Source organism: Balaenoptera acutorostrata, chromosome 9, assembly GCF_949987535.1.
Source record: "Balaenoptera acutorostrata chromosome 9, mBalAcu1.1, whole genome shotgun sequence".
Classification (NCBI taxonomy): domain Eukaryota; kingdom Metazoa; phylum Chordata; class Mammalia; order Artiodactyla; family Balaenopteridae; genus Balaenoptera; species Balaenoptera acutorostrata.
Genome location: NC_080072.1, coordinates 103,061,754 through 103,074,716, shown reverse-complemented (window position 1 = coordinate 103,074,716; position 12,963 = coordinate 103,061,754). Strand labels below are relative to the sequence as shown.

At 50.9% G+C, this 12,963-nt stretch overlaps 1 protein-coding gene across 3 annotated transcripts in view; it reads right to left on the bottom strand.

Annotated features, from left to right (window-relative positions):
• GRAMD1B (GRAM domain containing 1B) overlaps nucleotides 1–10,456 on the bottom strand; it is a 181,409-nt gene extending 170,953 nt beyond the window's left edge. For all 3 annotated transcript variants that reach the window (XM_028162448.2, XM_057552848.1, XM_057552847.1), the window contains exon 1: nucleotides 10,068–10,456. In XM_028162448.2, the coding sequence (XP_028018249.2) occupies nucleotides 10,068–10,441 (374 nt within the window). In that variant the 5' untranslated portion in view covers nucleotides 10,442–10,456. The remainder of the gene's footprint in view (nucleotides 1–10,067) is intronic.
• Between the last annotated feature and the right edge of the window lie 2,507 nt (nucleotides 10,457–12,963).

Sequence of the window (12,963 nt, the reverse complement as noted above, 5' to 3'; positions counted from 1 at the left end):
ACCAGTTAGGAGGACGCTTGAATAACATATGTGAGACATGGTGATGGCCCAGGGAGCTGAGATGGTGGTGGAGATCAGAAGACAGACTTCCTCCAAAGGAGGGAAACCGTGCAAAACTGAAGGGTACCAACCCTCCCCTCAAGGAACAGAGTGAGAGGAACTGGTTTGGAGGGAAAGGTGAAGAGTTCAGTTATGGACTGCTTTGAAGAACATTCCAATGGAAATGCCCATCAGCCAGTTGGAGAGATGAGCTTAAGGCTCAGGAAAGAGATGAGGTCTGAGATGTAAGTGTGAGAATCATCACCATGCAGGAATAATTAAATTCAAGAGAGTGAATAAAATAGTCCAAGGATAGTATGTAGATTCAGGAGAAGGAAAGGGGGTGGGGTGAGGGAGAGGGAGGGGAGACGGAGAAGGAGAAATAAGCCTGGATTCAGAACCTTAAGGAGGCCAACACTGAAGAGACAGCCAGCCAAGAGCAGCCCACAAAGTATAAACTCATTTTCACCACGTATCAATATATCAGAAAAGTGACATCTCATCAAAGCAGCAACAAACCACTGTTCAGCTTATACTAACCAGAGCAGCAGACTCAAAACCTCACAGACCACCAAAGAAATCTCAGTTTTATTAACTAATGATAACATGAGCATAATTCTTCAGACACATCTACTGAATTCTGTCTTACAAGATGAAGAAGAAATGTATACTCTCCATGTTACCAAGGAGAAAGACACTGAGGCCCAGAGAGACTGAGTAACCTGCCCAGGACCACACAGCAAAAAATAAATAAATAAATAACAGAACCAGAGCCTCTACCTCCGATGCTGCCTCAGACAGCCCCCTGGACTGGTACAAAGGCAGTCGTCCTAGGACAACCATCACCCTGCCCCTAACAATGGATGAGGCCTGTCTGAGCTTCCTGGGTTCGCTGATGAAGATATGGCTCCATCCTGGGCCAAGACAGGCTCCTAGGGACATGGGGTGGGCAGAATACGATAGGTTGCAGGAGATCAGTATTCTAGAGCCATCTCTGCCACTGGCCAGCTTTGTCCACTGACCTTGGACTTCTCGGTTTGCTCAAAGGTGAAATGACCACACAAATCTCATCTACCATGAAGACTAGATTCTCTGAGCGAGATGCAGACCAGAACTGCAGGTACTAAGGGGTGGCAGCTGAGGGCGAGAAAAGTAAGGCTATTCGGGGGTGAAATCTAGGTCCCAGGACCCTCCTCCCATCCCCCTCCCAGCAGATCTTTTCCTCAGACCTTTTTTTTTTTTTTTTTATGTTTTAGTCCAAATTCCATATTCTACTGAAATTATCTTTTGCACACTAGCCACAGGCTGTGCGCTCCTCAAGGAAGGGCCACTTGTATCCATCTTTGTGCCCCAAGCACCTAGGACAGCACCTGATTCTCTGTAAGTGCCCAAAAAATGTTTGTTGAACTTGAGAATTACTTCTCCTGAGTTATCTACATTTTCAGCCTAATCTCTCTGGCTGCTAAACAAAAAGCGTGTCAACTAATAGAGGCATTTGGGGAAGGAGTCCAAGCATGGAGAAGGCACTTCAGAGGAATTGTCCAGTGTCCCTAAGAACTTTCTGAATGGGCGGGCCTTCCTACTCTGCTCACCTCTGAGACTGGCTCTGCCTTCTAACGTGTGTGGTTGCCAGTTCCTCCACTGTGTCTGCAGGGCTCCACAACCTCCACCAGAGAATCAGTGAGCACCAAGTAACTGGTAGCCCAGATCAAGGCTTCTCTTACTGTCTGGAAGCAACAGCCCAAGTTACTAACAACAAGTCTCTGAAGGAATATTCTCAAAGGATAATGACCTGATAGTCTCTCATCTTCACTGAGGACAAAACAAGAGAGAATGAGTTTGAATTATACCATGGGGGATTTCAGTTAGATCTTCAGCAGAACTTTCTCAATAGTAGGACTCGAAAACATAGAAAGAAGTAACCAAGAGAGGAGAGGTGGTGCAATCTCTTTCCTGGGGCCTTTTTTTTTTTTTTTTTTAATGAGATTTTCACATGTCGAGAAGATGTGCTTCATCATAGACAGAGAAAACACATGGTATCACCCACGCTAAGGGCAAACTGTTCTCTGGAGAAGCTCCACCCTGTTCAGAGTAACCTTTATTACTGTCATTCCATCCAATCCCAAGAATACAGAAAGGTCAGGAAGAGCTTCCCAGTGTAATGACCCAGCTGGGAAACAAATGCTTGCCGGGTCAAGGCAGGCTGCTTTGAGGGGTCAGACCGGCACTCACGCCAAGCTTGGGTTACAGAGAACAGGAGAATGAGGCTAAGAGGCATCTTCTTTGATGAGAGGGCTTGTATCCCCCCACCCTTTGGAGAAATGTCTCATTCTGATGGCTCCTCCAGAAACAATGTTTCAGAAATCCTTTTATTTTCCTTATTTCACAGACTTACCTGTCCTTAACCTTTGGGTTTATGTTCTCCCTTACTTTATACAGGTACAAGGTGCAGAAGAGCTGATGAAAAAGGAAAGTTTCAATCAGAAAGAAACTCTGGGGAATTCCCTGGCAGTCCAGTGGTTAGGACTCCACGCTTCCACTGCAGGGGGCAAGGGTTTGATCCCTGGTCGGGGAACTAAGATCTCACAAGCCACATGGCATGGCCAAAAAAAGCCTCTGAATGAGAAAAAATACCGAGAGATAATGCACCAAGCATGCTACTAATGTTTGGGTTAGCATAGTAAAATGATGAGCTCTTTTCCTTTTCCCTACTGTCCAAAAGTTTTATATTAACTAGCTATTTGATCACACATACAATATTCATTGACTTTTATCATGTAAAAATTTCTTTTAAGACAAGCTGCGGGGACTTCACTGGTGGCGCAGTGGTTAAGAATCCGCCTGCCAATGCAGGGGACACAGATTCGATCCCTGGTCCGGGAAGATCCCACGTGCTGCGGAGCAACTAAGCCCTCGAGCCACAACTACTGAGCCTGCGCTCTAGAGCCCGCAAGCCACAACTACTGAGCCCGCGTGCCACAACTACTGAAGCCCGAGCACCCAGAAGCCCGTGCTCCACAACAAGAGAAGCCACCGCAATGAGAAGCCCACGCACCGCAACGAAGAGTAGCCTCTGCTCGCGGCAACTAGAGAAAGACCCCAAGCAGCAACGAAGACCCAACATAGGCAATAAATAAATACACACATAAATAAAAACAGTAAACTGAGTTAAAAAAAAAAAAAAAGACAAGCTGGAAAACCCTTGGAGAGACTCAAATGTATTGCTATGTATATCCCCATATCCCCCTCCCTCTTGTGTCTCCCTCCCACCCTCCTTATCCCACCCCTCTAGGTGGTCTCAAAGCACTGAGCTGATCTCCCTGTGCTACGCAGCTGCTTCAAAAAAAAAAAAAAAAAAACAACAGTATTGCTAAACTAACCGTCCATCATCTTCCTGTATTTTCCTAATTGCTGGAGCAAATGATACATGGGTTACCGCACTCACCCCTGCCCAAACGGGGCCCCAAGGCAAATTCTTTTTGCATAGTTGCAAAAGAAAGTGGAAAAACCAAGTGGGTTGTGGATTCTTTTTTTCAGTCCCCTCACTCAGCCCCCTCATTTCCTGACTAAACTTGTGAACCAGAAGCAGCAAAGACCAAAAAACCTCTGTGGTCAGACCATGGAGGAAGGAGGCACCAGGCTGGCAGAAGCTCCAGAGACGTGACAGATAGAAATTAGCCCAGACTTTAGGTCAGAGGCCTGAGTTCCAGACTGTAACCCAGATCTGCCACTGAGACGTGCCTAATCACCCGTTTCCTTTATCTTATCCACAAAATCAGGGTGGAACAACCAGAGCCAGTTAGAATACGTACAAAGGATGCAGCAGAAAGGGCTTCACAGCATCTGACCCAAAAGGTGTATCAGGGCCTCAAATGAAAAAGCCATGGGTGTCCTCCTCTGTCTCCTCTTTACCACTGGTCTTAGCTAAGGAACAGCCGCACCTTCCTAGTGATGATTTTGATGAAGATTACCCAGACACATGGTCTGAAAACAGGGAAGAATATCTGACACCAGGGCTATCTTCAGGAGGCGGCACCTGGCTGCCCGCAGTGGCATGGAGGCTGGCGGGGGCAGGCCACGGCCTGACATCTCTGTGCCCCAGCTTGAGGCATCTCCATCCTGCCTTCCTTCCACATCTGATTTTCCGTTATGCATCCCGAACGGAAGCCTCACCATCTCCTCCTAGAGAAGGAAGGTTCCTTAGGCTCCAAAGTCACAGGACAAGAGCTCATAGACCTCCCACCCACCCCGAAAGATGTTGAAAAGCATCTCCCTTCACACCAGGTACAACTGCCCCTTAGCGAGTCACTACACTGATATGGGCTTTGGAGGAAAGAACCCCAAGAGGGCAAAGCCTCCAGGAAAAGCCTGCAGACTTTGTAAAGCTCTTGTACACACAGCGACCCGGCAACCACGTCTGGGCTCTCAGGCCAGCTGGGCTCTGTATCTGAACGCCCGCTTCAGGGCCCAGCGGCTCACCCACTGGGGTCAAGAAGGAAATTCCCCACCGGCAGCTCAGCCATTCACGCGTCCTAAGGAAAACTCCGGAGTTACCCTAGAAGCAGTTATCAGTGCCCAGCATAACAACTGGCGTACAGACGGTACCTGGGAGAAACTAACCAAGCAGGGCAGAGTTATCACCTGTTAATCTGCCCCATGAAAATCCCAGTCTCTCCCCTGACATGGAACTGGCACTTCCTGAGTGCAAAACCACCATGGAAACTCTCGAAATACCAACTGCCATGGAGGAAACTGGCCAGTGTGAATCAGCCCACGGGGCTTGGATCTACCTTCTCCGTTTCCACAGACTCTTTGAATCTGGAAACCACATCTGCAGCCCAAGGTTGGCTGCTTCTCACGGAGCAGTTCACCTACGCCAGGTAGCACCGCCCTCACACATCCCCGTGCTGACCTCTGACCTCTGACACCTACACACTTATCCTCAGTGGCCTTCCCATCCTCCTGACCTCCTTCAGAACCTCCCTTTCCACGTGGGTGTGATCTCAAACACGCAAGGGCCAACTATTCCCAGGCCCCGGGGAGATGGTTCAGTGTAGCTGTGAAGAGCGCGGGCTCTGGAATCAGAAGAACGTGATTCTGATCTCACCCTTGCTTCTGTGCGACCAGGAGCAAGTGAATCTCTGAACTTAAGGTTCCTCAGCTGTAAAACCCACCTGGGGGTTTGTTGTGAGGATTAAATGTGTATTTAAGGCTCTTAGCAGAAAATAAGATGCAGTCCCCGCCCTCAAGGAAATAAGGGTCTGGGAGAGAGGTTTTTCCTAGTTTAACCTTATCCAGCACCAATTACTTATTTAATCTGCTGACAAATCACAGGTCTCCTGTTTGATGCTTTGTGTGAAGAAAGACATGAATTACCTCTCTCCCACACTCTCTGTGCTTCTCCTAGATGTCAGGGTCCGCACCGAGCTGATGGGTGCAGCACACATCAGCCTGCTCCCTGGAAACTGAGCTGAAACCGAAAGCAAGACTCCCTCCGAAGGTCAGAGGAAGGGGATGAAGACTTACGATAAATATACCAATGATGAATAATCATTACGTGCAAACCCACATGCCGGCTAGACTGGCAACAGTTAGATAACCAGGCTCGCCAGGCTGGCAGAATCAGTGAGAGGTGCCACCTGAGGTCAGGTGTGCAGCCGAGCAGAAGTCATGACAGGGTAGATGTGTCACACAGAAGAGGGGACAGAACTGCCACGGGAAAGTGGTGCAAGAGGTGATAATAAGGAGGGCGTCCTGGGGAGACAGAGCAGAGAAGCGCTTCTGTGTCCCCCAGACAGACAGCCTGCCGTCGGGCGGCCACACCTACACCCTTGCCCCTTGTCAGCGCTCCTTTCCCCCTCCAGAGAATGATGTCAGGATGCCATCACAAAAGTTGTGTCTCTGTCCAATTCTGACCTCTTGCCGTAATCCAGCGGGTGAGAGAGGGACTCTAATCCTCAATTTGGGTTTTGAACAATCACCACAACCAGTTATGGCCAAGGGATTTGGGCAGACACGCAGGTACTAATTCTAAAAGCCTGCCCCATCAACTTCAGACTACGTTATCCGTGGAGCTCAGAGGGCAACACGGCCAGCAAAAAACGGTGCCACCTTATGTTAAACAGTGGCTAAGATGACAATTTCCAGCTGTAACAGTAAGTGCCGGAAGAACAGTGCAAGGCTCAGGACTCTACCTCGCACCCGGTTCACACAGAACAGCAAGAATTCGTTGCCTCCAATACCACTCTGAGCATGTCTCTCCTGGGTTCCGGAACCTACAATGGCTCCCCGTTGAGTTGAATCCTCTTTGCAGACAAAGCACACTGTCCATAGGATCTCAATACATCTTTGTTGACTGACTGACTAATTGAAGTGCAAACTCTTCAGCATAAATCATAGTCTGTCGGCCCATCACCTCACCACCCTCATTTTTCCACATCCCTCATCAAGACCACACTTGGTCATCCATCCCCATCTTCAAGCCAACACACCCAAACTGCCTTCACCAGAGGCTTCTGGTTCCCATTCAAAACTCAGCTCTCCACAGAAAGTAGATTCGTGATTGCCTAGGGCTGGGGGCGAGGAGTAGAGGGGGATTGAAGGTGATATACAAAGGGTATGGGTTTCTTTTCGAGGTCATGAAAATGTTCTAAAATTGACTGTGGTGATAGTTACACATATTTGTGAATATACTAAAAACCATTGAATTATGTACTTTAAAACTGACTAAATTGTATGGCATGTAAATTATATCTCAATAAAGCTGTCACACATCAAAAAACTCAGTTCTGGACTCATGTCCTCCAGGAAATTTTCCCTCATTCATGAATAAGGATAATTTCACTCCAAAGAGGAGAGAAGAAGGAATCATTCACTCAATCGTCATTAATTTACACATCAATAAACATCTATTGATCATGACGAAAGGCCAAGTACAGTGCTAGACAGTGAAGATCCAAGGATGAAACAGACAAAATTGGACTCAGAGTACTGGCCCCCAAGGTCTTTGCTAACTTCACCGTTTTCTCTACTTCTTTCTTCCCAGGATTAAGGAAAAGAAAGGGGTCTCCTGATTCTCTTTATATTTTCATCTTTGTGCAGTTAAAATCCACAAGCTGAGGCCCTCTTGACCCCGTGCCTTCTACCACATCAGACAGAATTGCATCGCAGGCCTGAAAGGGGCTTTTCTCTGTTGCGGAGAGGTAGACTTGGGGTGGGGACAGTGAAGAGGAAGGACGCTGTGCTGGGCCTGGTGTGCTAATCCCCCTAATCCAAGCCTGAGCTGGGTCACTTTCCAATCATTATATCCAGAACGTGTAACATGTGAGGAGTCCCAGGTCCTGCTCCAGGACACGTGAGTATGTAACCTATACTCTCAAGCACACATCCACTCCATGTGAGCCACTCACACAATGATGACAATAATCCTTCCCCCTTGCACAGCAAGAGGACGTTTACAAAACAGTTCCACGTGTATCACTTGAGACCTCCCACTAATCCACAGATGGAGAAGATGAAACAGAGGTGAAGGGAGGTGTCCAAGGTTCCACAGCGAAGCAATGACAGAACTTAAATTTAAACCCAGGTCTCCTGACTTGAGTGCCAATTCTCTTTGTGCCCTATTGCCTCTAAATGTCAATTCCTCCTCAGGGAATCATCTTGGCCATTTACAAGCACCCCTTCACTTGACTGCTTCTTTTCTTTCCAAGAAGCCTTCTACTTCCAAGGCCTAAAAGAGATGGGTTTTTGTTTTGCCCACAGTCGAGATAGAGTCCAACAGGAGGCAGTTTAACAGTGGTTAAGAGTAGAGATCTGAGTCAGACAAATTTGGGTTTGAATCCAGAGGTTGTCTTTTTATACATATGTACATATATTCTTCTAATCCAGCAAGCCGCCATTGAAAACAACTGCCATCTGGGGGTGTGCTGTGCTGCGCGGCTTGTGGGATTTTAGTTCCCCGACCAGGGATCGAACCTGGGCCTTGGCAGTGAGAGTGTGGAGTCCTAACCACTGGACCACCAGGGAATTCCCCAACTGCCAGTTTTTTAACTACTCCTCGAAGGTGAAAACCCTTCTTGATTTAAAAGTATGTTTCCTGCTCCAACAAAAATGAAGATTCCACTAAAATTTTTTTTTGCCCACACGGCTTGCAGAGATCTTAGTTCCTGGACCAGGAATCGAACCCGTGCCCTTGGCAGTGAAAGTGCAGAGTCCTAACCACTGGACAGCCAGGGAAGTCCCTCCACTGCACCTTTAGACAACTCTCAAAACCAAGACAGACTTCCCTAAATCTAACCAAACCCTCCCCTATCCCTTCCCTGGCTACCAGCGTTAAGAATCTTCCCCATATGCTGTCCTCAGTATACATGGCAGAATCTCAGGATCAAAATAGGGCCTCTTTTAGGGTTTCTCACATTTGAGGGGAAAGCTGACAAACACGGATGAACTATTTTAGTTCAAGATTAGCTCCCACCAAGCTTGCCCCATTTCCCTCTACTCTCTGGAAAAGGTGACAGGATGAAGTAAGAGTACAGAAAGAATTGTTATCCTCAGGTCCCCAAAAAGCCCCAGAACCAAGCTTTACATCTGCGCCTGCAGGGATAACCACATCCAGTCATTACAACCAAAAAAGAGAAAGGAAGCCTGGCAGGCTTAAAATGCTCATCATCTGTGTAACCCAGCCCAATTCCTCAGCGCCCCCTCAACGACACATCTCACCCTGTTCTTATGCCTTCATCTGTACTGTCCCCCTTTCCTGATCTCATGCCCCTGACATTATATTCTTCCTGTTTTCTACTACTTTTCTGTACGTGTTGTGGTTTGAGCCTCTTCCTTCCAGAAGCCTTCTGTACCACACGGCACACACAGTATATGTCTTCCAAAGATTCCATCTCCTCAATACCAGGGAAACTCACATGCCGTAATTTCTTATCCAAGCCTCCTCCCATCCTCCTTCTCAACTTCCACATCCCCACACTCTACCCAGCTCTACCCACCCTCCCTCCCTGCCTCCTGGCCATAGCACCATTAGCTGGTACCAGACTGAACTCACAAGAACATCCAATAAATACTTGTTTAACTGAAATGAATGGAATTGAATAGACTGGGAGGAGGAGTCCCGGGGAAGGTGGCCAATCACTTGTCTGCCCCACGCAAAGGCACAGACCACTGTTAGGAGACAGGGCCCTAGAGTCTGAAGGTAAATGGGTAGGGTCCAAGACATCAATGAGCCATTGAGGACTGCCCCCCCTCCTCCACCAGGCAATGGCCTTGGCTCAAACACAACCCCTGGCCAAGGTTGTGTGGAGCTGCCCTATGGTCTTCTACACCAGTTCTCTGCCCAGGGAAAGCAAACTTCCCGACTACTCAGACGCCACATTTATCCAGACAAGAAGTAGCTGGCACAAACCATAATGGTGTGGACCAGGCCTAGATGTCTAAAGATTCTGTGTGATAAGAAATGTGACTCACTCAATGTGAGTACTCCGCCACCTCCTCTACACATGGGGGCCAGGAAAGGCAACCGGGGGTGGCCAAAAATAAAATAATAAAAATTGAAATGGAGCTTAGAAACTGAAGTCTGAGTGGAGGAGCCACTTAACGTCTTGCCTTCTACGATCTCTGTCTGTACAATGGGACTGACAGGAGTACCCACCTCAAAGAGGTTTCGTGGGGATTAAATGTGGAGATGCACCGTGAAGTGCTCATCATACTGACCGAGAATGATAAGGGTTCAATAAACATCAGCTGCTATGGTTGTTAGTATTCATGTTGCTGTGAGGATCCAATGGGATGGAACGCAGCATGAAGCCCCGAGTACGGGTGTAATGGAAAGTCACCGGCCCCCCGGCCGGGACTGGGGAGATGGGTGACACGTGGAGAAGCCGTCCACCCTGGCGAAGGGCTCCTGCCATCCTCGGCGAAGTTCCCCGGGGTGCCCTGGGCACCCCCCCACCCCACCTCCCCGACGGCTGTGGGGAGGCCGGGGGAGGAAAAGGGAAGAAGGCTGGGGCGGGACAGGCACGTACCTGCTTTCGCTGCACTCCTTCCGCTCACTCACCCGCAGCCACTTGCGGAGGAGGAAGCGTTTGCGGCGCGGGGAAGCGCTGGGCGTGGAGCAGTTGGACCACGGGGTGTCTTCGTCGCTGGAGGGCGTGATCTCGATGGACGGCAGCTGCAGAAACTCCTTGCCCGGAGCCAAGACGCCGGGCAGTTCCCGGCTCAGCCCGGCCTCCAGGCTCGGCTCCTGCACATTCTTGGTGCGGCGCATCTTGAAGCGCCGGCGGCGGAGCGTGGGGGTCGACGAGCTGGACCAGACCTGGCTGCCCTCGGGCGCGCCCCGCGGCTCGGGCACCTGCAGGGCGGGCGGCTGCAGGCTCTCCATCATGTTGGCCGCCGGCATGGGGCCCGCCGCCTCCGCCCGGCGCCTCGCCGCCCGCCGGCCGCGCTCCCCGCCCCTCGCCCGCGGCGCCCGGCCTCTCACGTTAGGAAACGCTCGCCGCTCGAGCCGCGAGCGGAGCAAGTTCGTCTCCCGGAGCGCCGCGCGGAACGGGGGAGCGCGGGGGAGCGCGGGGGCCCGCGGCGCGACCGCCCCGGAGTCTAACTCAGCCGCCCGGCCGCCCTCCGGGGCTCCCCTCGCGCGCCCGCTGCTTCTCCTTCGGCGGCGCTCCCTCGCCGGCTGGCGGCGGCCGTGCCCGAGCGGGACTCGGCGGCCCGGGCCCCAGGGGGGGGGGGGGCGGCTCGGCAAACTCTCAGCGGTTTGCGTTCGGCGGACTAGGCTGGGGAGCCGTCTTGGCGCTGCAGGGAGGCAGAGAGCGGGAGGAAGAGGCAGAGGGAGAGAGAGAGAGGAAGCAGACGCTGGATGAAAACAAAAGAGGAGGAGCAGGGGCCGAGGAGCGGGGGTCACTGCTGTCCAGAAAGGGCGTGCACAGGCGGCGACAGCTAGCGTAACTGTACGCGGGATCCCTGGGGAGGGACGCCACCTCCGAGCCAAGGCTGCTCCAATCAGCCGAATGAAATAAGATCACAGCCCAAACTTTCTCAAAGCGACTGCTGGCCAGGCAGCTCTCATTAATCTAACTGCCTGCTCTTTCTTTGAGGGGGAGCAGGGGAAGGGAGGAACCGAGGAATTCAGTCCTGACTCGCCAGGGCCACCCAGGATACAGGGTTGAGGGAAAACTAGGGACTCGTGGGCTGGATCTCCTCTCCTGATAAAGGTGCTTTCTCTGAATAACTTGGGGTGCAGGTGGGTGGGCACAGGAAGCCTGGGAGGGAGAGGGAGACAGCAAGGTTCTGGAGACTGCTTCCAAAATGACAGGCTGAGAAGAGAGGACAGCAGACATTACATATGGAGGAAGGACAGACAGTAGGACCTGAGAGACACAGGACCAGTCAGGAAACGGGAGTGATCTCCGTGCATCTGGAGTGACCCCGTCAATACCAGAGCCCCATCCCAAGCACAGAATGAAATTAGAAGAAGGTAAGCACCCAGAAGGCGAAGCATCCAGCAAAGTGAGTCTCAGGGAGCTAAGGGCACTCCCTTTACGTTCCTGGGGGCTGGATCCAGTCTGCTTCAACCTGCAAGGGGCATGGACTGGGTCACAAAAAGTCTGTATGTCCCCAGGTCATGGAACCTAGGAAGTCTGGCTCAGTCCTGTAGTGTCCCAAGCTATCCTGAACCCCTCACTCTCTAGACCCAGGTACCACCCCAAGAGATTGGCCCTAGAACTGATCCACCTTACCGAAGAGCCCTCTGTCAGGACCGAGTCTAAAGCAGCCCAGCTCCTAGATCATAGACTGTTACCGCCCATCTTTCCTCCCAGCCCAGTGCATGTGCCTCTCCAGTAAGTCCTGCACGTGAGAACCAAAGTAGAGATGATGGCTTTCAAAGAGACCAGTAGGAGTACAAATAATGCACCATTAAGTCCACCATGCAATTCACCCAGTCCTCTCTGCCCCTCTCCGTGAGCCCAGTAGGGAAACAATGCCCAGCTTCTGTGCCACCATGAAGGTCATGAGAACATTTCACAAGTGTCCCAAAGCTGAGGAAAAAATCACATTCCTAAAGACCACCAGAACTCACTGTAAGAAAATATGTCCCTGCAGTTCAAGTGTGACAGCTGGCCATGGGTCCACCATGCCCTGCAATGACACAGGGGGGGGGAGCTCAAGGCATTGTGACCCTGCACAACCTCCATGAGGCCAGGAATCTGAGGGAAGTATGTTTTGCTCAGGGAGAGAGAGAGACTGAAGCCGAAAAGCCAGAGCCAGGCCCACCTGTAAATGACTCCCTGGAACAGCGGGCCTGTCTTATTTCTGACTCTTCTCCACATCCGGCCACTGGCTTTCTCAAGGGTGGCTTGGAATCACTCTATTTTAACTCCTGGTTGTGTCCCGGAAAGGATAAACTCCTTCCCATCAGGTGTCAGGCCTGGCAAGCAGCAGGATACTGCCTCCGGCTCCGGGAATGCCAAGGAAGGCAGGCTGTCCCTCCAAACTTCAGGGTCCGGAGCTAAGCCACAGAGCTGCTCACTGCCTTGGATTTCCTCCAAAGACGAGCAGGTTGCCGGGGATCTGGTAACTTTTCAGTTCAAGGAACCTGCTTGTTAAGGGGGGCTGTTGAACTAAGAGAGCGGCGTCTCAGGTGTTTAAGGGGCAAAAGGAAGGTGGGTGGGCTCACTACCGTTCACTGGGAAGCCAGAAAACAAAACAAGATGGAACAAAACAGGAGGGTGCACAGACAAGGGCCAGAAGGTTCCATGGGTATTTTGGGGAGAGGAAGATTCAGCAAGGGGAGCGGCCCCCTTAAGGGGACCGTGCGCCCTTTGAATTTAAATGTACGCCCCTTGAAAGGAAGAAAAGCAAGCAGCTTCCTCCTCCCACACACTTCAGCCCCTTTTCCACCCACAAGAGATGCTGGACCTA